At 40.8% G+C, this 24,708-nt stretch overlaps 1 protein-coding gene across 1 annotated transcript in view; it reads right to left on the bottom strand.

Moving 5' to 3' along the window:
* Positions 1 to 24,708, bottom strand: part of zanl (zonadhesin, like) — a gene marked incomplete in the record, with an annotated part of 443,805 nt that overhangs the window by 375,867 nt on the left and 43,230 nt on the right. Inside the window, 2 exon segments of the mRNA XM_037681443.1 lie at positions 12,931 to 13,196; positions 13,303 to 13,449. Of these exon segments, the coding sequence (XP_037537371.1) occupies positions 12,931 to 13,196; positions 13,303 to 13,449 (413 nt within the window).

Genomic DNA, 24,708 nt, shown 5'->3' on the forward strand with positions numbered 1-24,708 from the left:
TAACCTGATGTCAAAACTAAGCCTAAGGTCAAAACCCTTGACCTTAAGAACCTTGTGGGACAGAAACTGTCATTTCATTGATTTGAATCCAGAAATACAGGTTCACCCATCCTGAGACTTTCTTTCTTGAAAATTCAAGTGAAAGAACACTCTCTTTTCTATTATCATTCCTGTTTTACAAATGTTGATAATCAAAGTGTCTTAGTTCAAACCATTTTAGATGTTGCAGTGAACTAATCAATTTTATTAACTGTGAAACAGTGTAATGATTTTTTAATCCTCATGCAAAGTTAGAATTCATGTTAAGGCCTGTTACAGAGTAATCATGTATTTTCTGATTTCTGTCTTTGAATGAGCAAGTGTAAGTTTTGTCCAAGGTCCGAGTCGAAGCAGACATGTGTCTTGTTTTAAAATCCTCTCAGACGTAAACAGAGGAGTTGGCACCTGTTTCTCCAAACTCGCCAAAATATTTCTCTCGCCTGTCTGAGAACAGTTTAATCTGTTCCATAACAATTCTTGCTGTTTTCTGACTTCTAGTAACCTCTTACATCACAAAACACACCCCTGTCTTTGATATGGACCAATCAGGGACGCTCAAATATACCGGAAATAGAGCTCTTTAAAATGCCGGTACTTCCTAGTTCTCTCAGTTCGGTGAGGCGCGGAGAAGTTCTGAGATGTTCGCAGTTCTGTGAAGTCGTTTGGGAGAACAGAAGTCCAGCCATGATAAGGCTCTTCCGAGTTGGATTATAACATCTTCCACCTCTGAGTGGAACTTCTGAAGGACTCCACTCATGTGAAGTCCACTTGCTGATGTGAGCTTGTGTCGGACGGAATCTCGTCACTACTTCGGACGAGTCACAGCCATCCTATGGAGACGCTGGACAGGTAGCGTTAACTGGAACTCCATATCTGCTGATTTATCTTCAGAAAGGTAATGAGTCAAGTTTCCTACCAAGCGTACCGAGGAAAAGCTGGGTTCGAATGGAGAGTGTCGGTTCTGGTCAACACTCCCCCTCACACACCATCTTTTACTCCCTTTAAACTTCATTTCCATCTTTAAATCCTTCTATCAAGTAGAAATCCTTCCAGATAATTTAGAAATGTCTGTGTAAAGTGCTCATCCACCGCCGTGTGGATAATTGATCATAATTGTACAGTTTTCATAAATGTCTGTGGTGAAGCAACAGAAAATCATGGCCGTATGGTTTTCCTGGTTGTAAAGCTGATTGATTATGTTGTTATTTTCATATTTTGCCAAATTAATGTAAATGTTTGATGTTAAACTTTGATTCTGTAAAATAAATGACCACATTCATTTTGATGGGTCAAAGAAAAATGACGTCTCACGTTACATTTCATTAAATTCAATGCACATTTTATTCAGTCCAGAAAAATGAAGAATCTGTTTTAATTGATGAATATATCTCAGCATCTGTTCATCTACAACTTCTTCTGCGAGACTGAGACGTGGCTCTCCTGTGGTGAGTTCATGGCCCTGTCGGAAATTTTACCACCGGACTGTTCTTATTTTAATGCTCTGAGAATATCAGGCAAAGGTGGTAGATTATTAACTATTTTCAAAAAACGTTGGAACTGCAAACTGTTACAGATACCAGCTAATTTTTTGAGCTTCGAACTGCTGTGTTTTGAGGTGGGCCGTTCAAATCCTGTTTTTTCTGCTGTGTTATACAGGCCACCCAAATATAATAAGGACTTCATGGCTGAACTCTCTGACTTTTTAACTTGGATTCTGCTCAGATATGATCAGGTTTTGATTCTGGGAGATTTCAATATACATGTCTGTTGCCCTGAAAAGCCGCTGACTCAGGACTTTCTAGATCTGATCCAGTCTGAATTTTGTACAGAATGTTGCAGGACCAACTCACCAGCATGGCCACACACTGGATTTCGTATTAACCTTTGGTTTATCTGTTTCTGAGTTAGAAATTGGGGATTCAGTTTTCTCTGACCACAAACCCATTTCTTTCAACACTTCTTTTGTAAACTAGTCCAAACCCCCTCCACCAAGGCCTTGCCGAATATTTAAACCTTCCACTGCTGCGCCTTTTCATCTGCTTTTACTAAAAACTCTCTCTCAGTCTGTGAATCCTCTTCTATCAACACCCATGAGCTAGTCACTGTATATCAAGAGATCTGTGCTAAGGTGCTTGACCTAGTTGCACCATTAAAAATTAGGCATCCAAATCGCACTCCACACCCTTGGATGAATGAGATCACTTGCGCAGCCAAACTTCAATGCAGGAAAGCCAAACGTAAACGGAAGAAGGACAAACTTCATGTTTCTTTTATCATGCTAAAATCATGTTACAAAGAGTACCAGGCCACTGTTAAATCAGAAAAAAACAAATATTTCTCCTAAATCATCGCCTCAAACAGCCACAATCCCCGCGTTCTTTTCAACACCATTAACTCCATTTTAACTGTACCTCTGTCTGCCAACTGGGAGGCCTCTGCAGTTACGTGTGACGACTTTGACAGTTTCTTTGTTAAAAAGGTTGAGTCGATCAGGTCACTGATTCCTCACACCACAGCTGACCCCTCTGTCTTTGTCCCCTCCACATCAGTCTTTAACCAGTTTGAACCCATTTCCCTCTCATTTCTAAATGATGTCATTGGTCATATGAAACCCTCAGGTTCCTCTGCTGACCCCATCCATGTATTGTTTTTTAAAAAATTTCTACCCTCCATTGGACTCTCTGTTCTTGACATTATAAACAGCAGTATGGCTACAAGTGTGGTTCTTGATGCTTTTAAACATGCAGTAGTAACTCCTTTAATAAAAAAAAAACCCAGACGACCCTTCAACCTGCTCAAACTTCAGACCCATCTCCAAACTTCCCTTTCTTTCTAAGATCCTGGAGAAAATAGTTTTCACTCAATTAAACAAGTTCTTGAGTGGAAATTCTATTCTTGAGATTTTTAAGTCTGGATTTAAGAAACTACACAGCACCTAAACAGCATTAGTTAGGGTCTGCAACAACATTCTTCTGGCAAATGACTCTGGTCAGTCTGTAGTCCTGGTATTCCTTGGCCTTACCGTTGCATTTGATACTGTGGACCACAGTATCCTTTTATCCCAGCTAGAACACTGGGTTGGGATTACTGGTGCAGCGTTAGAATGGTTCCATTCATATCTGAGCGACAGGAGTTTCTGTGTTAATTTTGCTAACACTCTATCTACTTCAGTGCCTCTTTCCTATGGGGTCTCGCAAGGCTTCATTCTTGGACCCCTTCTGCTTTCTTTGTATCTCCTCCCCTTAGGGTCTATCCTGAGGAAACATGGTCTTTCCTTTCATTGTTATGCTGATGACTCTCAGATTTATCTGCCGTTAACACCTAACAGTTCCTCCTCCATTCGCCCTTTGTTAAAATATCTTAATGACATCAAGATTTGGATGGCTGCGAACTTTTTGAATTTTAATGATCAGAAGACTGAGGTCATTGTGTTTAACCCTAGCTCTGCCACAGTCACTGATCCTGCAAACTTGGACTCCCTTCAGCCATATCTAAAACAGTCTGTTACCAATCTCGGGATATCCAAAAAAGTTCAATCTGGTCCTCTGGACATTCAAAAAAACAAAAAACAAAACAAAGCAAAAAAAAAAAAAAATGTAGAAACGTTTCAACTTTCATCCGAAAGACTTCCTCAGTTTGAGGTGCTGTATTCAGCTCAGTCTCTTAAATAGCACCTTCTCAGGGTGGATCAACCAGTTTGCTGCTGACAACCAAAACCAGCTGCTCACATGGTCAAGAAGGACCATCAGCCTAACAATGGATCATTAGAACACTGATGGCTGTTTACTATTCACAGGAGGTTGAGTGATACTAGCAATAACAGCATTGTAAGAGGGGGACAGTTGAACCCGGAGGCCTCAACCCCTGTTTAATGATGGATGATTTCTTTTCACAAAGATGGCCTCCTTTACTCCTCTCTCAAACTATCGTTCCTCTCTGTCAAGGATGTGAACATCTTCATCCCTGAAAGAGTGACCACTGGCCTGGAGATGAGTGTAGACTGCAGAATCCTGGCCTGATGATGTTGATCTTCTGTGCTGGGCCATCCTTTCTTGTGCCATCCTACATCAAGTTCACACGAGAAGATGTAAAAAAATGGCAGGTTGTCTTTCTTAGACTGTGAGGTCTCAGTCTCTGATAGAAGACATTTGCAAACCGAGGTGTACCTCAAACCCACCCACACAGACCAGTATTTTCAGTTTGACTCCCATCACCCTTTGGAGCACAAGTTAGGAGTCATCAGGACTCTGTATCACAGAGCAGACAGCATCTCCACTAACTCAGGAGCCAGGCAGAAGGAGAAATCCTACACAAGACAGGCTCTAGAGCAATGTGGATATCCTAACTGGGCCTTCCTGAAAGCAGAGAAGAAACCCAAACAGGACTCCAGTCAGCCATCAGGTGAAAAGAAGGAACCCAGACCAGTGGTCATTCCATATGTTGAGGGAGCATCAGAGAAAATGAGAAGTTTATTTCCTAAACACAACATCCCAGTGGCTTTTAAACCCCAAAATACATTATGGCAAAAACTGGTTCATCGCAAAGATCCAGTCCCCCGGCACAAACAGAGTAATATTGTGTATGCTGTTCAGTGTCAGGAGGGCTGTGATCAGTCTTACATCGGGGAAACTAAACAGCCACTGGCCAAAAGGATGGCCCAGCACAGAAGATCAACATCATCAGGCCAGGATTCTGCGGTCTACACTCATCTCCAGGCCAGCGGTCACTCTTTCAGGGATGAAGATGTTCACATGCTAGACAGAGAGGAATGATGGTTTGAGAGAGGAGTAAAGGAGGCCATCTTTGTAAAAAGAAATTGTCCATCATTAAACAGGGGTGAGGCCTCCGGGTTCAACTGTCCCCCTATTACAATGCTGTTATTGCTAGTATCACTCAACCCCCTGTGAATAGTAAACAGCCATCATTGTGCTAATGATCCATTGTTAGGCTAATGGTCCTTCTTGACTATGTGAGCAGCTGGTTTTGGTTGTCAGCAGAAAACTGGTTGATCCACTCTGAGAAGGTGCTGTTTAAGAGACTGAGCTGAATACAGCACCTCAGACTGAGGAAGTCTTTCGGATGAGAGACGAAATGTTTCTACATTTTTTTTTTTTGCTTTGTTTTGTTTTTTTGAATGTCCAGAGGACCAGATTGAACTTTTTTGGATTTTTCTACCTGGATTATTGAGCATGCATCAGGAAATCTCGGGATAGTTTTAGACTTGGACTTTAAGTTTAATAAGCAGATAAATTCTGTTCTTCAAAAAAGCTTCTTTCAGCTAAGGCAGATAGCTAAGCTCAAGTCCATCCTGTCCAGATCCGACCTTGAAAAATTAGTCCATGCATTTTTTACAACCTGGCTGGACTACTGTAACTCGCTTTATGCTGGGGTCAGTCAGGGCTCTCTCTCACATCTCCAGCTTGTCCAAAATGCTGCAGCTCGGCTACTAACAGGAACTCGCAGGTTTGAGCACATTACTCCAATTCTGTCCTCCCTTCACTGGCTTCCTGTGTGTGTCAGAGTTGATTTTAAGATTCTTCTGCTGACATTTAAGTGTGTTAATGGCCTTGCACCCTCATACCTCTCCAACCTCCTTCATCTTAATATTCCTTCTCGGGCCTTGAGATCATCAGACCAGCTGCTTTTGGCCGTACCAAAAACCAGGCTGAAGCTCAGAGGAGATCAGGCGTTTTCAGTCATGGGCCTTAAACTCTGGAACAATCTGCCCATCAACATTCGACAGGCCACCTCAGTCTCTACTTTTAAATCTCTCCTCAAAACACATCTGTACTCATGGGCATTTAACACAGTGTGATCTCATTTGGTATTTCGTTGTTGATGATTGTGTTCATCCATTTTGCTTTTACGCCCTGACATTTAACGCAGGGTGATTTGATTTAGTATTTCATTGTTTCTCATTACATTTAATGTTTTTATGCTTTTATTCATGTTACTGTAATATCTTGTTTTTTAAGATTTGATGCTGTGATCTTTTTTGGTAAGCACTTTGATAACAGTTATTGTTTTAAATGTGCTATATAAATAAATGTGACTTGACTTGACTATGGCAGTATAACAAGCCAACCCTAACTATAGGATTTATCAAAAAGTAAAGTCTAAAGCCCAGTCTTAAAACTGGACAATGCGTCAGCCCTATGGACAGAAACTGGAAGTTGGTTCCACAAGAGAGGAACCTGATAACTAAGGTCGTTTTCACACTAGATAGTCTGGTAGACTCGGTTCGGTTCGGGACCAATATTCATGAGCTTTTGTTTACATTTGAGCTGGTGAGTTTGCATTCACACTGCACTGTGCAGTCGAGTCAACCTGTTGAACCAACCTATTCCCCCACTCGCCTGTGGGGGCGCTACACCAAGAACTACTGAAAGAAACGACACAAAAACCTCTGAAGACACGTCTTCTTCTTCTTCTTCTGTAAATAAAAATAAAATGAAGTGGCATAAAGTTTTAGGAGTTATATTTTGTCATTTTTCAAAAATGAACTTAGCATGAGCAGAAGATGAGACAAAAGACCATGGAGAATATTGTTTTTCCACACAAGGCAGCTGACGGCTCCATATAAGTTAGTAGGAGAGCTCATATCTCTCCAGTTTTAGCTTCTCTCCATTGGCTCACTGTCAAATCCAGAATAGAATTCAAAATCTTACTTCTAACCTACAAAGCTCTCAACAACTTAGCTCCATCTTATATTTGAGATATTATTGTTCTATATTTTCCTAACAGAGCACTTCTTTCTCAGACTGCAGGCTTAGTCACGGTCCCTAGAGTTTCCAAAAGCAGAATGGGAGAAGATCTTTAAGGGTGCATTCACACTAGCCCTGTTTAGTCCACTTTAATCGAACTCTAGCTCGTTTTCCTAGAAAGTCCGGCTCGTTTAGGGAGGTGTGAATGCGCCATAGAACTCTGTCACGGAACAAAAAGGCGAACTCTGGCCCGAGCTAAAACCTAGTTCTCGGTCCAGTAGAAGCGAACTCCAGCGCGGTTCGAGTGCAGTGTGAATGTAAAAAGACTGGACCACTCCACAGGGTAAACAAACACGCATTTCTCTTACCTCCAGTTAAGACTCTGGCAGCAGCATTTTGGATCAACTGAAGACATTTTAAGGAAGTATTTGGACACCCAGATAATAAACCATTGCAATAGTCCAGTCTAGACATGACAAATGCATGGACCAGTTTTTCTGCATCATTTTTAGATAAGATGTTTCTAATTTTAGTGATATTATGCAGGTGGAAGAAGGCAGTTCTACTGATGTTATTAATGTGGGGGATAAAAGACGTGTCCTGATCAAAAATAACACCAAGATTTTTAACATTAGAACTAGAGGCCAGATTAATGTCATCTAAGGAGGGTGAAAGACTGAAATAATTTTTCCTAAGATGGTCAGGTCCAAAAACCAAAACCTCAGACAATTTTTTAAGTTGTCTCATCTGACACAGAACCAGACGTGATAGCAGAAATTATGTTTTTTTGTTCTTCCCCTAATTGAAAGAAGTTTATTTATGAAGAATCTCATGACCTCATCACTGCTTAATGTATAGTTGTAGGGATGCATGCATTTTAAAAGATTCAACCTGCTGGCCCTTAAGTCTGTATTCACAAACAAAAAATGTAGGGTCATACAGGTTTTTATGTCTTTAGGACATGCTTGTAGTCTAAGTAGCTGATTGGATTCAATGGGTTTCATGGACAAATATAATTGTGTATCTTCAGCATAACAATGAAAATTTATCCCATTCTGTTTAATAACTACCTAACGGAAGCACACATACTGTATTATGATCAACTGTATCAAATGCAGCACTGAGGTCTAACAGGACCAGTATAGACACAAGTCCATTGTTAAATGCCATGATAATATCATTAGCACCTTGCACCATTGCATTTTCAGTGCTGTGGTGAGCTCTAAACCCTGACTGAAACTCTTCAAACTATTTCCTTGCAGATGATCATGTAACTGACCAACAATTATTTTCTCTAGAATTTTTTAGATGAAAGTTAAATTAGATATAGGTCTATAATTGGCTAGTATTCCCGAGTCAGGGTTATGTTTCTTAAGTAAAGGTTTAATTACAGCAATCTTAAAGCTCTGTGGTATGTAACCATTTTTTAAAGTTGTCTCATCTGACCCAGAGCCAGAGGTGATAGTAGGAATGATGGTTTGAAAATTTTCCCTAATTAAAATACAGTAACTATTTATAAAGAATCTCATGAACTCATCAATGCTTAATGTATAGTTGTAGGGATACATGAATTTTAAAAGATTCCACCTACTGGCCCTGAATGACAACTGGCTTGAAGAGTAATGACTTATCTTTAGCTCTGTCTCTACTGCAGCAGCACAACTTTTTGGTTTTTAAGATATTAAATTCAAGGGAGTTGTCATTAAATATTTTCATCAAGGTGTTGACTGCATTCTGATACTGGGGTAGAGCCTCAGTTTCAGTCATGTGTGCCACCAGAGTCATGTCATCTGCATATTTAAAAAGCAACACTGTTGTAGTATTACAAGAGATGCTGGTGGTGTAAAATGAAAAGAACATCGGGATAAACACACACATGAGAAGTCCTTGATTTAAAATAAATTTATAAGATAAAATCATTTAAGAAGACCTACTGGAGCCTGTTCTGTAGAAAATTATGAGTCCATAAAACCAGTGCTGGATGAGTCTGGAGATCTAAAAGGCATTGCAATAAGATGATGTTCACACTAGTAAAAGAAGAGAAGTCCATAAATAAGACCCTGCTGTATGGCTGTGCTGAATCCAGATGTGTAGTGATGGCGTTTAAAAGCATAAGACTGGCATCTTCCACCCCACGCTTCGCTTATAGGCAAACTGGAGTGGATCCAGTCTATCAGACACCATCTTAAGAAAGCCACATACTGTGTTCTCCATGCATATGCATAACACTGAAGTGAAGGCCATCTGTCTGTAGTCCTTTAAATCTTTGACTGAATTGGGATTATTGTAGATTCGTTCCATTGATCAAGGACATATCTAAGGTCTAGAAGCAGTAAGAACGTTTTGGTGCAAACATCATCCAACTAAGAGGCACAGTCCTTCAGAACCCTCCTCTTGAGCATGTCTGGGCCAGGGGCCTTATGGTGGTTGATGTTTTTTCAGGATGGATGTCACCAGATGCTTGCTGATTGTAAGGTGAGGATGGAGGACGCTCGGGAGTGGACAGGTCCAAGTTGTTGGTGTGGTTCCACTATTGAACCGGGTAAACAAACAGTTGAGTTGATCTGCTAGAAAGGAGGGGTCTGAACAATTGATCATTTGGTAACACAGCCCATCATAGTTTTCAGGCCTTGCCAGACCTCTTACATTGCCAGATGTTGAAAGTGGCAAAAGTGTCAAAAGTATGTGAACCTCTAAGACTAGCACTTAATTTGAAGGTAAAATTAGAGTCAGGTGTTTTCAATCAATGGGATGATGATCAGGTGTGACTGTGCACCCTGTTTGATTTAAAGAATAGGATCTATCAAAGTCTGCTCTTCACAACATGTTTGTGGAAGTGGATAATGGCAAGAACAAAGGCGATTTCTAAGGCCCTCAGAGAAAGAGTTGTTGATGCTCACCAGGCAGGAAAAGGTTACAAAACCACCTCAAGTTTGGACTCCACCAATCCACAGTCAGACAGATTATGTAGAAATGGAGGCAATTCAAGAGCAAATTTAACCTCCCCAAGAGTGGTCGACCAACAAAGATCACTCCAAGAGCAAGGGGTGGAATAGTCGGCGAGGTCATAAAGGACCCCAGGGTAACTTCTAAGCAACTGAAGGTCTCACGTTGGCTAATGTTAATGTTCATGAGTCCACCATTAGGAGAACACTGAACAACAATCCAACAATTTTCAGTCAGGTCATCTGGACAGTTTCTTTTTTTTTTTTGTGCTGAAACATTTCACCTTCCATCCAGAAGGCTTCATCAGTCAAGGAAAAACACAAAACAAAACTGATTCTTCCCCCAACAGCTTACTCCAGAGTGGAACAAACCAGTTATGTTGGTGCTAAGATGGTCTCTTTGGCACGCCACCTCCTCCGGTGCTGGCCCTCTTCCTCATCGACAGTCATGTCAAACTGGTTCAAAACCAACAAAGTCCATGCTCAATAATCCAGCTATACAATCCAACAATTTTCAGTCAGGTCATCTGGACAGTTTCTTATTTTGTGCTGGAATGTTTCACCTTCCATCCAGAAGGCTTCATCAGTCAAGGAAACACACAACACAAAACTGATTCTTCCCCCAACAGCTTACTCCAAAGTAGAACAAACCAAAATGTTTTCAGCACAAAAAAAAAAAAAAACTGTCTAGATGACCTGACTGTAAATTGTTGGATTGTATACCTGGATTATTGAGCATGGACTTTGTTGGTACTGAACAACAATGGTGTGCATGGCAGGGTTGCAAGGAGAAAACCACTGCTCTCCAAAAAGAACATTGCTGCTCATCTGCAGTTTGCTAAAGATCACGTGGACAAGCCAGAAGACTGTTGAAGAATGTTTTGTGGATGGATGAGATCAAAATAAAACTTTTTGGTTTAAGTAAGTAAGTAAGTAAAACTTTATTTATATAGCGCTTCTCAAGATAAAAATCACAAAACGCTTCAACAAATCAGATAAACAAAAGCAAAAAAACAAATTCAGGCAAAAGCAAATTTAAAAAGATATGTTTTTAGCTGACTTTTAAAAGAAATCACCGAGTCCAGTGATCGGAGAGTTTGAGGAAGAGAGTTCCAGAGTCTTGGAGCCACGGAAGAAAGGGCTCTATCTCCTTTAGTTTTCAGTTTTGTCTGGGGGACAGTCAGCAGGCCTTGATCACAGAATGAAAAGTGTTATGTTTGGAGAAAAAAAAAACCCACTGCATTCCTGCATAATAACTTTATCCCATCTGTGAAACATGGTGCTGGTAGTATCAGGGTTTGGGACTGTTGTATCTGGGACCAAGTCAGCTTGCCATCATTGATGGAACAGTGAATTCTGAATTATATCAGATAATTCTAAATTCAATTCAATTCAATTCAAAAATATTTTATTAATCCCAAAGGGAAATTAAGAGTTGTTGTAACTCATCATCCTGGTTTAATACGAGTTGTTATAGATACTGATAGCTGTGAGCAGAAAGAATCTCCTGCAGCGAACCTGAAGAATCTAGCCACAGATCCCGATCCGTCCACCCAGATCCAGCTTGCTGTCAGATCCAGCGGGCCTCTCGGTACTTCTGGGCAGCAGGACTGCTCGAATGCTGAGCAGAATTCCTCCCTGAGCGATGATGTCACTCCTCCCAGATGTCTGCCGAGCTCCTCGTCGCCATGGACAGACAGCTGAAGGTGCCAGAGGATGAGCCCGGTCCTCTCGTTGTCACGAGCTGAGTGTTCCAGTGTTCCAGAATCTCAGTGGTCAGGTACTCGAGCACCCTTACCAGGATGATGGGAATTTGTCCACGGTGCCTCCTTTTCAACTCATTTGGGGTATTTGAACTTTGAGATGTTAATCAGCTGCTCCTGGTTGTTAAAAACATCTTGTTGCCATGGTTATGCATCATAACAAATGCCCCAAAGTAAAAAGGTTTCAGTAAAAATCCTTCCAGCTGTACAGCGTCCAATACCAGAGTAAGTAATCATTTGAATAAAGCGATTTACATCCAGAAAAAGCAGAATTAAAGTTTTCCAAAGCAATAATTCAGAATGAAAGTAGCAGAGCTACTCCAACATGCAGCCACACTGAGCGGCACATTTCTAGAACATCAATGAAAACGTCAGGACATTTGTCCATGAACTGAATCTGAAGAGAAGGTGGGTCATGCAGCAAGACAATTACCCTAAGCACACAGGTCGTTCTACAAAAGAATGGTTCAAGAAGAATATAAAGGTAATGTTTTGGAATGGCCAAGGTGAAGTAGTGACCTTAATCCAATCCAGATGTTGTGGAAGGACCTGAAACAGCAGTTACTGTGAGGAAACCCACCATCATCCAGAGTTGAAGCTGTTCTGTACAGAGGAATGGGATAAAATTCCTCCAAGCCGGTGAGCAGGACTGATCAACAGTTACCAGAAACGTTTAGTTTCATTTATTGATGCACGGGGTGGGTTGGGTGGTGTTGTCACACCAGATACTGAACACAAAGGTTCACATATTTTTGCCACTCACAAAAGTCATATTGGATCATTTTCCTCAATAAATAAATGACCAAGTATAATTGTTTTGTCTCATTTGTTTAACTGGATTCTCTTTATCTACTTTTAGGACTTGTGCAAAAATTGATGATGCTTTAAGTTATATTTATACAGAAACACAGAAAATTATAAAGGTTTCACAAACTTTCAAGCAAGCACCACTGTAAGTTTTGATCTACATTTGGGCAACAGCAAGGTAAGGTTATGATCTGACTATCCAAGAGGTGGGCATGATTTTTGATATATGCGGTATACTGTATATATGTGTTCAGGATGTTGCCGTAGCACAAGTCCAACATATTTTGCATTCTGGTGGGAATCATAGCATGTTCCAAAGAGTGTAAGTGTGTGGTGATGCTACATGTTAAAATCACCCATTAAAAATTAAAAAATGCAAGGTAGTGATTGAATGACAAGAATATATTAGAGCTATGCAGACTAGAGTATTGAATATATTTATTTAAAAAAGACTGTTTTAAAGCTACCTCTGTTTATATGTAAAGCCCTGAAGAAAAAGTCAAGATAAAATATAAAACTTAGATTTGACCTTATGCACCTGCTCATTTTTCTGTCTGTAAAAGTGAAAAGCTCTAATTTAATTAACTTTCTGCTGAATGGATCCTAGCTAGCATTCTGATGTTTCCCTTGTGAATGTTAAAGCAGCATGTTTAGCAGTGTCGTAGAACTCACAGTCATGCTCTGACTGCTTGGTTTGGAAACGGTGATGGAACCTTCAAGCCAGGATGAACTCTGGATGCCAGTCTTTTTCCAGAGCTCCACTTCTGCACTGGGAGTTTTTAACAGCACTCTCAACACATTCTGATCATCATAACCATACATGAAATACCGGAACCGAACACAGAACTTTGACGCTGGTGTGGAGATGGCAGGACTCAGCAGACGAGCTTTTTGTCCATTTGGCACGTTGTCACACTCGTGGTAAATGTAGTGGCCATCTGGAAACAGAAGCATTCAGAGAAACATTGCTCAATAATCCAGTCTGGAAAGCTGAACTGATAACAGTTACTGGTTTAATTTAGATTAAAAGTAGAGCATGCTGACTTCCGTCAGGGTAGTCTCCATCAGGACCAGTGCCTGGTGTTGGAGTTGGACCCTTGTGTCGGATCCAGTCATTGTAATCTGCAATGTCCTGTCTGAACTGGCAGAATGGATCGCTGTCCTGGTTGAAGTCACAGCTGGCCACAACATCTGTTGGAAAAGCAGAACACATGACAGGGATCAACTTCACATTTACTATTATTTAATTTAATAATAATATAAACTTAATTTAATTCAAAATTGTACAGTGATCCATGCAAAGCTGAACACAATTTTGTTTCATTTCTCCACAGCAGTGTAGGAGTGAGTACATAATTGTGCCCCCCTCTGTGAGAAGCGACCTGAGACCCTGGGGAAATCCTCTTGTTCTGTTGGAGGGAGTTCACGTCAGCAGACCTACGCCACACGTGTCAGTCTTCACAGACGCGTCCCTGTCAGGCTGGGGAGGCACATGCATGTCTCGAGCTGTGGGGGCGCTGTGGCCACCCCACACAGCAGCTCATTTAAATGTTTTGGAATGTCGCACGGTTTTGAATGTGATTCAACATTTTGCTCCTGTGCTACAGAATCAACATGTTCTGATTCACACAGACAACAAGGTGACTGCTGCATACATAAACCGGCACGGGGGTGTGCGCTCAGCCCAAATGTTACACATTGCGAGACGGCTGATGTGTTAGGCACACCAAATTATGCTCTCCATCAGAGCAGTGTACATCCCCGGTGTTCTGAATAGGGGGGCAGATGTGATGTCCAGGGGCGGTCCGCGTCACGGGGACTGGACCCTCCACCCAGAGCTGATGGTTCAGACGTGGCAGAAATTTGGCAAAGCAGCCGTGGACCTGTTTGCAACATGAGAGAACGCTCAGTGCCAACTATGGTTCTCACTGAGCCACGAGACGAACCACCGCTAGGGGTGGACGCGTTTGCTCACAGCCCGTGGCCCAAAATATTTCTTTATGCATTTCCCCCCCACTCCCTCTGATATCATGGTTTCTGAACCGAGTTCAGGAGAAGGGACTGACAGCCCTCCTGGTGGCTCCCGAGCGCGTGAACGCGCCATGGTTCCCAATTCTATGACTCCTGTTATCGGGGCGCCCGTGGAAACTACCGTGGAGGGAGGATGCTCTCCTCCAGGCAGGCAGAGCTATCAGGAGGTACCCAGAAATAGGCCAGCACCTTGGGGTCTGGCCGCTGAGCAGATCCGTTTAGAGAGGAAGGGTCTCTCCCAAGATGTAGTGCGCACGATCCAGGATTCATGTGCTGCCTCCACCACAGCGCTGTACACATCAAAGTGGACAGCTTTTCAGCGCTGGTGTATGGAGAAAGGTGTAGAGGCCACCTCATGTCCACTAGGTGGCGTGCTGTCCTTTCTGCAGCAGCTGATGGACAGAAATCTGGCATTCAGCACGATTAAAACATACACTGCAGCCATCTCTTCTTGCCACAAAGGTTTCGGGGATAGAACAGCTTTTAATCATCCGCCGATGAAGCATTTTTTAAAAGGTGTACAGAGACGTAGGCCTGTTTCATACCCACTTTCTCCACAGTGGGATTTAACGCTGGTTCTGCGAGCCCTGATCAAAGCTCCATTCGTGCCACTAGATCAGGTTCTGATTAAATTCCTATATCTTAAAACAGCCCTGCTGTTGGCTCTAAAATCCGCTAAGAGGGTGAGTGATTTATCTGCCCTCTCTGTCGCTCCGTCATGTCTCAGAATTCAGGATGATGGCAGCTCAGCTGATCTGAGGCCTAATCCAGCGTTTATGCCTAAAAACATCGCAAGCTCTTTAAATCAAGAGCAATATCGTTGGAGGGATTTTTTCCCTCCTCCCCACAAATCAGAAGAAGAAGCATCTTTCCATCTTCTCTGCCCCGTACGTGCATTGACGTGTTACGTAACACGCACAGCGGCATTGCGTCAGACTCAACAATTGTTTGTGCAGTATAGAGACGCATTTGCAGGTCGCCTGTTATCCACCCAGCGCCTGTCACACTGGTTATATGAGGCCATTTCTGAAGCCTACAGAGCATCAGATTTAGAGCCTCCTGACAACCTCAGGGCGCACTCGACCAGAGGTATCACATCTTCGACTGCTTTGCATAATGTTAAGACAAGCAGGATATTTGCACTGCAGCCACGTGGTCAACATCCTGTTCATTTATTCGCTTTTATCTATGTGATGTGTCGGCTTGTTCCATGACACATTCTGTTCTTAGTGCCTTAACAGAATGAATATTATTGTTTCATGGAGTCTCGTTTAAACTCACATCTGACTGCATGCATTTACAGTGTGAGAGGTTGTTATCAGTCACAGGTTATAACTGTTGTTCATGTTCTATGGTTATTAATCAGTTCAAGACTACTGTCATCAATCAGTTCATTTGATTAATAATCAGTTCATTTATTATTAATCTGTTCATATTGAAGAGCCGTGGATCTGCTCTGCTCACGGCCTTTTTCAGCCTCTCCTTTTTTCCGTTGAAAACCTCTCCGGGGTGTTCATGCATTCGGAACGCGTAAATTATGCAGTGCGCGTCTGTGCATGGTGCGCGTAATTACGCAATGCGCATTTACGCACATGGATAGCTGAGTGACAAGATATTTTTTGGGGCAAGCAGGTGCTTCTTATAGTGTTCGAATGAACCCAGTGAGGCAGAGACTACATCTGCTTCACCCTTAACCCACCAGCGACAGCCTTAAAGGGCGAAGCCTATACGAAATAGAACGTTGGTTACGTACTGTAACTCCAGATTCTATGAGTATAGGCGTAGCCCTTTAAGCGTCAGGCCTCACTGGCTCCTAAATGGCTGAAGAAAAAGCTATTTAGGAGCCGATTACCTGCTCTTAACGTAATTTATATGGACCGGGTGGGGCCCACACAACAGGTGGGCGTGGACTCATTTTTCAGTGCGATGCTTTGCATGACGGGATAAACCCACCAGCGACAGCCTTAAAGGGCTACGCCTATACTCATAGAATCTGGGGTTATAGTACATAACCAACGTTTTAAGATGTAGCCCTAGTGTTAAATTAAAGAAATGCAGATTAAAATTGGTAATTTTATGTTTTCAAAAGAGAAATTTTCACTTCACCGGTGCCTGTCTCTTAAAAAATTACTGGTTAGACAAAGATTATCTTTGATGATTATTTAAATTATGTGATTTGTATATCTTGAACAACATTAACCCTTCACAGGTCTCTGGAGCGGTGCTGAACTAAAATACTGTGAATGCTTTTTAGAACTGTTTAACTATAAAGTGCTTCAGCAGGGATGGATGGCTGTACACCCCCCCCCCCCCCCCCACACACACACACACACATTTTTTTCTCTCTACAGGACATACCAGAAGGAGAATTGAGAACATAAACTGGGCAGATGGAACAACTAGTGAGGTATCAGAGTGTTATGGATGACTGAATACAAGCAACTATTGATCATCAGAAAAGACACAATTCATGATTTTAAGTAATGACTACTGATTCGTCTATAATGTAGATAAACTAAATATTAGAGGTTTTGGATAATTAATTCAACTAGAATATTGTTTAAAATAAGAAAAAAACTTTGCTAGATATTTTACTTCTAAATCACTTAAAATGTTCAGTGACAGAGTTACAGACAGATTAAATCAAATCTATAACAGTTTTTTTCATCTCAGGTAAGATTTCTACAAGTGCTAACAGAGTTGGAATACACTAGTTTTACTTATTTTTAACTATTTGTTTAACAGATACTAACAGAAAATATATAATAATGAATTTTAACAACTACTAACATGATTTAAGACATAGCATTTTTAGAGTGATGCTGCATAATAATTATCAATGACTTGTGAAATTTGGTGCATGGAGAAAAGAGAAAAAACAATAAGTGTTGCTGAGAAAATGTTAAATATGATGACTCAATTCAGAAAAACTTGACAGGGATAGGATGATGGGTAGAAGGATGGACTCGGTCTGGCCGGCCACAGGGTATTTGTGCTGTTTGCATCTCTTATCACCTGTTCAGGTTATCTAAGCTGAAGAAGCTCCAGGAAAGGTGAACACAGGGATCACCTGTGTGAGTTTGTGATCAATGTTCCCAGAGAGGTGTCAGGTGAGTATGAACCTGCAATATGAACCATTGATTTACCCATAATGAATGATAATTGATAATTATATATTGATAATAATTGTAGAAATTTAGATAGATGACTGACGGAGTTTTGTGATATTGTGGGAGAAGGATGTTTGTTCTTTTTTCCCTGATAATGCAACTCCAAACGAGTCGCTGACAGAGAGGCGTTGAGTCCAATGACAGAGGTTTGAAGGATGGAGGCTGGACAGATGTCCAAGGAAATGCCCCTGATGAGGGGGAATGGAGTGCCTGGGGGAAAAAAGTTACCGGTTCTACTCCCTGGGCTGAGAACATCACGCATCAAATGAGGGTGTTATCATTTATCATGAATGAAGTTTCTTTCAGATTCATACTGATCTGGCTGTGACAGTTTATTGACATCATTTATCATTAATAACATCAAATTAACGTTACCAGCACAGTAAAGGTTTTCTATTTTCTGATTTTACTTTTTCATATAGATGAGGAGCGTTTTCAAAATATATTTTTAGCCAATCAAACACTTGAAACTGTGAACTTACTGATTTTATTAAGCTATGAGTTAATAAATGATTACTGATAGACTAGAGTTTTTGGATTTTTACATGAACTGAAATGATTATAGAACACTGTTTTGACATTACAAATATTTATAGGTTGTGTTTACAATGCTAATCAATTAATAATGTGATTATATCTAAAGCTAAGTCTTGGGGATTTTTGAACGATAAATTAGAACAACTGCTAGTATGGAGAAAAGTACTTTTTTGAAAGTAGAGTTACAAATTTCATATCTGTTAATTGATTCCAAATTGATTAGTTGAATGTGGGAGAAGAAAATTACAATTTTTATCTGAAACTAAAAGGGTTTTTTAGAGTGAACTTCTTGATGTTATAACTAAGTGGACCTTCCTAGGAGTGTGTTACAACCTAACAGGAAGGAAGTCAGACACACAGGTGATTACAAGGAAAAATTAACAGATAATATGAAGCTAAGTTGTGGGTAAATTTTAACAATTAATTACAGATGTGTACTTTAGAATTGTGGTTAATTTGAATGTTGAACTCAACATTAATTGGGTGACAGGTCTTCTCAAACTACTTTGAGAGATGAGATGGTTGATAGACTGACTAATTTTGGGGTGGGTAAAATATTAACGTTTACAGTTTATTTACGGTATTATGAGGCGTTATGGTGATTTTTCTTAAAATTAACATGGTTGAACAAGATACTTTCACATGCTGTATAGTTAAATATTACCTTTTAATTATTACTTGATGATTTGGTTATTTAATGAATATTTGATGTGTGAAGGCATGAATGAGAATGTGTGTTTGTAGTTTCAAGAGCAGATCATGACGACATAACGCCACTAGATGGTGGAACTGCGATGATAGATTTAATTATTAACATTGTTTTCTATGAAATAACAAATTTTTTTACAGCTGGGCCATTGACGAGAGACCAGAGGATTTTGATAAATACATAAAATGGGGTTTTATAATTTAGATTTTCCAGGGAGTGAACTTATGACATTATTCAATCTAAATTGGGACAAAATTGAAGGGTGGTGGAATGGGTGAATTGATTTGTTGGTTAATTGTGAATGTTTTTATATTAGATCACCAGGGGGAGTTGGGAGGTTTTCACTGTAGCACTGTTATTTACATATAATATGCACGTTAATTGTTTAAATCCGCTTTTATTCACACAAACACATTTTCTGTTGTGACAGGCTAAAAATACCGGCAGCGCTCTGTGCAAATAAATTGGGTACTGTATGACTGAAGGGGAAGGGGGCACAGAGTTTTTCTTTTTTCCTTTTCAGATGGACAAAATAGACCAAGTCTGCCCTTAGAGTCAAAAAGAGAAGTTCAGGTTCTACAAACTGATTAACATCTATTAGATAAGAACACTTTCTTGCATTAGGATGCCTTCTTCAATCATTAAATCATATTTAGTTTTTTTTTTCCTCAGGCAAGAAAAAAAAAGTCTGATAGGAATTTTTTCGCCTCCAACTCCTACATGTGTCCAGTTAACCACTGTTTTGTCTGTCCAAACAGGTCTCACTTGTAAATGAGTCTTCGAGGCTCAATGTGATTTATCTGTTTAAATGAAGGTTGAATTAATGAATGAATGAATATTTAAAGAACTGACTTAGACAAATGTTAGAAATTTCCATTATGTCATATTGCACCACACCAGGGGGATGCTGAAGTCCTAGACAGATGTCTAGGGCTGGGTCAGGTGACCTGAGGCTGGCAGGTCACACGCTAGCCGTCTGCTCTGGCATCTTATTTGACCTGAGGCTGCCAGGTCACACACTATAGCCTGTAGGCATCTCCCACCAACATATAAGGAGTAGTTCACATTCAACCAGAGGAAAATGATTAATTGCTTGCTTATCTGGCGGTATTGAACTCAGAGTTTATTTGAGGGAACCCCTTTGGGGTCCCTTGACCAGGGGGAGCTAAGATATTTTTGGACTGTTCCTATGGTTTTGATATGCTCAGAGACGGGATTATAATGAAATTATGGCCTGGTTCTGACTGGGTTAAACTGGGCCAGCAACTCTAAAAAGAGTCTCCCTGGGATTCAATATCTGTCATGGAATAGAGTTTAATCTGCTTGCCACATCATGTAGAAAGGCTTTTGAAGCACCGTCTCATATTTCTTAACACATCAGAACCACATAAGATCCATTGAGATCACACTTAGTCACGCCCCCTCATACACTGATAGGTTGAGCTCCCCTTTTGCAAAGGAGGAGACCAGGACCCTATCAATGAGTAATGACACGGGACATCGGGGCTCTTCCGGGTCTGTGAACGCGTCACAGACCAGAGAGTCCAGCGCTGTAAATTGTAATCTTTTCCTGCCTTGATTTTAATACAATTGGTAAAACTGAATTGACGTTTCCTTGATTTATTGATAACGAGAGTTACCACTTCTGAGGGAGATTCGAGCTGGGGGGAAAGACGTGGGCTGGAGGTGGTTTCCGGGTACAGTGGCCCGCAGCCAGCTCTCGTCTTTAACAACTCAGAATGGGTTTGTTGATCCTTGGAGGACACAAAATCCACAAAAACTAACTTTTTCTTTTTTCTTTCAGGTACATCAGTCCTATTCCCGTATAGACTGTTTTTTGTTGATGGTTCTTTAATGCACAGAGTCACATCTTCCGAGTACCACCCAATCATTATTTCAGATCATGCCCCATGCCCCGCTGAGCCTTGATATAAACTTCATGGATAGACCTTGCGAGGTCTATCCATGAAGTTTCCTCGCTCTTGATTTAACACTCTCCTGTTATCGGATGATCCATTCAATAATTTCATTTTATCAGCAATGGATGATTTTCTCACTTTTAATAAAAGTGACTCAGTCTTTTTTTCATTATTGTGGGAAACACTGAAAGCATATCTCCGTGGCCAGATTATTTCTTATTCAGCTAATATGAACAAAAATCACAGGACTAAGATATCAGAAATCTCAACAAAAATTCAGGATATTGACAAGCAAAATACCATTAATCCATCACAGACTTTACTGAAACAACAACAGGATTTACAAACTGAACTTGATCTCCTTGCAACATCTGATGCAGAACATCTGTTGATTCAATCCTGGGCTGTGTACTATGAGCATGGTGAAAAGCCAAGTAGAAGTTTGGCACACCATCTGAAATGTAAAGCCAGCGCTCACCCAAAATCTCAAATCAAAGACCAGTCGGGCAATCTTGTTTCTGATCCTGTCTATCAGTGGCATTTTTAAGAGTTGTTATCCTGATCTTTATAAAGCTGAATTACAGTCAGATTCAGATGAGATACTTGCCTTCCTCCAGAATCTTGACATTCCTACGATAAACAAATTAGTTTCTGATAAACTTGATGCTCCTATTAAATTGGAATAAATATTTACTTCAATTGGGCAGCACGGTGGCGCAACTGGTAGAGCTGCTGCCTCTCAGAGAGCAGGTCCTTGGTTCAAACCCCGATCCAGGGGCCTTTCTGAGTGGAGTTTGCATGTTCTCTCCGTGCATGCGTGGGTTTTCTCTGGGTGCTCCGGTTTCCTCCCACAGACCAAAAACATGCATGTTAGGCTGACTGGTAACTCTAAATTGTCCCTAGGTGTGAGTGAGAGAGTGAATGGTTGTTTGTCTCGTTTGTCTCGATGTGGCCCTGTGATGGACTTGCGACCCGTCCAGGGTGTACCCCGCCCCTCGCACGGTGATTGCTGGACATGGGCACCGGCGACCCCCGTGACCCAAAATGGAATAAGCGGGTAAAGATAATGGATGGATGGATGGATTTACTTCAATCAAAAATATGCAGAGCAGTAAAGCCCCAGCCTCAGATGAATTCCCTGTGGAGTTTTTCAAAAAGTTTAAAGACAAGTTAGCCCCTCTTCTTCTTGACATCTATAATGAATCGCTGGGGTGTGGCCAGTTGCCCCTCATACTAGCCCAAGCTTCAATTCCAGTTCTACTGAAAAAAGACAAAGATCCGACAATTTGTGAGTCTTACAAGCCTCTGTCGCTTCTAAATGTGGATTTTAAGATTTTGGCTAAAATACTCACAGCTCGGCTTGAGACTGTTCTTCCTCAAATGATTTCACAGAAACAGAATGGATTCATCAAAGGCCGTCAGTTGTTCTTTAACATTCGTACACTATTCAACACTATTTTTTCAGCTCATTGCCTCTCATCTCCTGAGGTGATTATTTCTCTTGATGCAGAGAAGGCATTTGATCGAGTCGAACGGGAATACCTCTGTGCCGTTCTCAATAGGTTTGGTTTTGGAGAAAGGTTTGTGTCCTGGATCAAACTTCTCTATACATCCCCTCAGGCCTGTGTCATCACGAACTCTGTTCAAGCTGTTTATTTTTGATTATGTTGTGGCACTAGACAGAGGTGTCCTCTTTCTCCCCTCCTGTTTGTCTTGGCCATAGAACCTCTTTCTGTTGCGCTGAGATCCCTCTCTTCTTTTCATGGAATCATCCGCTCCGGTGTTGATCTCAAGTTATCCTTGTATCTGCCGCTGTTATATATTCATCACTTCCTACTAAATTATCTTCTGTTACTTTAAATCCCATAGTGCTCTCTACAATTAAGATTTGGTCTCAGTTTAGGTCTCATTTCAAATTTGTGTCTCCCTCTAACAGAATGCTGTTGTTAAAAATATATCTATTTCCCCCTGCTACTACTAATGCCACTTATATGATTTGGAATGAAATAGGCATTAAAACCATGGCAGACCTTTACATAGATAGAGTTTTTCTTAGTTTTTCAGAATTGTCTTCAAAACTTGTTTCTCTATTTCCAAATTAGACACTGTATTTCAGCATTGTTTCCAAATTTTCAAACTTTCCCTGCTGACCCACCATGGGTTGACCTTCTGGTTCTTAGGCCTAATCAGAAATCATCTCTTAGTATTACATATGGAACACTGATGACAACTGAGTCCAGGGCCGTTGTGGGACTCATTTTCAGCCCTGGAGTTTCATGCTTTAGAGTGGCCCACTTTAGATCATGACCTATTATTATGAAAATCATGTAATTATAAATTTACATCAGGGACAATTCTAGAATTTGTCCTTTTAGGGGCGCTTTTAGCCCCCCAGTGCTGACAACGGCTCTTGGCTTGAACAATGTGGTGACCATTGGCATCAGAAGCTTTTTTAATGTGATGGGTGGTGGTGGTGGTGGTGGTGGGGGTGTCTGCCCCCCCCCCCCCCCCCGAATATTTTGAATAAAGTAGATGCCATATCCTGCATTCTGGTGTATTTTAACAGGCTGTTTAACATTTAGTTTTGCCTACATAAGTAACACTTGATTCAGTAACTATTATATAGTTAATGGCACAACAAGAATTAGCCTGACCAACAGCTCTCCTTGTGTAAATAGAGCACGCTCCACTTCTCTCATGTTTCCTAGACAGTTGTAGGGTCAAGAGACAAACATGTAGCAAACACAGTATGAACAACATTCAAGAATTGTTTCTAAAAGAACATTATCAAATATTTTACATGAACGGTAAGATCGCTTCGCCCACGAGGAAATGTAACACAGGGTGAGCTAACCTCGGACAAACTAACAAACAAGACATCTGTAATGGTTGAGGTAGTGAAGCTCACGGTGTTACCTGAAGTATTTATTGAGCCCTTTCTGTAGGGCTGCAACAATGAATTGATAAAATCGATAAAAATCGATGATTAAAAGCGTTGGCAACGAATTTCATTATCGATTTGTTGTGTCGCGCGATTATGCATCTTTCACGGCGCTGCGGAGCCGTTTTGTTCACGGGCAGTTCATTGTCAATGCTGACTGACTGAATAAAGTTTGAAAAAAAACAACAACTCTGCAGTGTGAGTTGAACAGAGCGAGGGGGGAGGTGGAAGCAAAGCAGAGGCTGTTTTCAAAGGAAAATAAGTAAATTTTACAAATGACCAACGCAGAGAAAACTGTTCGACCCAAGTCCTCCAAAGTGTGGGAGCTCTTCACAAAGATAAAAACTGAGAAACATGTAGCTTTGAAAATTCGTGACACGACACGGGAGAACCACGCTGATAAACGTAAACATGCTGGAGTCACGAGGAGGAGGAAGGAGCTGCAGCTGATACAACTCTTCATGTGTTGCAGGTGAGTCTCTTCAATTTAACACATTGTTCTGTTTCCAAGAGAGAAAACGTAACGTCAGTCTGTCTGGTAGATGAAGCTGTTTGTTTGTTTGTTTGTTTCTTTGTTATCCGATTAATGACGGTGATAGAGAACGTGTGTGTTACTTTTTATTTAATTTAATTGGTACAAGCAGTGTTTAAATGTGATTTATAAATAAATCTAACACAAAGACAATAATTTAATGATTAAGCTTCAACTTTTAATTTGTTGGCAAAGTCTGAAGACACTGCAGGTATGGCAGGATGAATTGCATTTAAACAGGAATTAAAGTAATTTATTACATCTGCTCAAATGTGTGTAATTAAGTATTTTATATACAGTACGTGTGTGTGTGTGTTTAATTGCTCTTTTAGCTACTTTTGCCTGAACCTAACACTGTAAGTGAAACAAGGCATTTCTTGAGTTGCTGTAAATTATGATATAATACATATTTACTCTCTCATTCCAGAAAACAACAACACTTCATGATGGACAGACGTCATGGACACCACAGCAGCAGCTGTCTTCACTGAAAGCATCCTGAACATGATCGTCAGTGACATGAGGCCTCTGTCGATGGTTGAAGACGAAGGCCTCACTACAATGATCCACACTTTTAATCCAGGTTACAATAATCCACACTTTTAATCCAG

This window comes from Nematolebias whitei, chromosome 1, assembly GCF_014905685.2.
Source record: "Nematolebias whitei isolate Nwh7 chromosome 1, NemWhi1, whole genome shotgun sequence".
Taxonomy (NCBI): domain Eukaryota; kingdom Metazoa; phylum Chordata; class Actinopteri; order Cyprinodontiformes; family Rivulidae; genus Nematolebias; species Nematolebias whitei.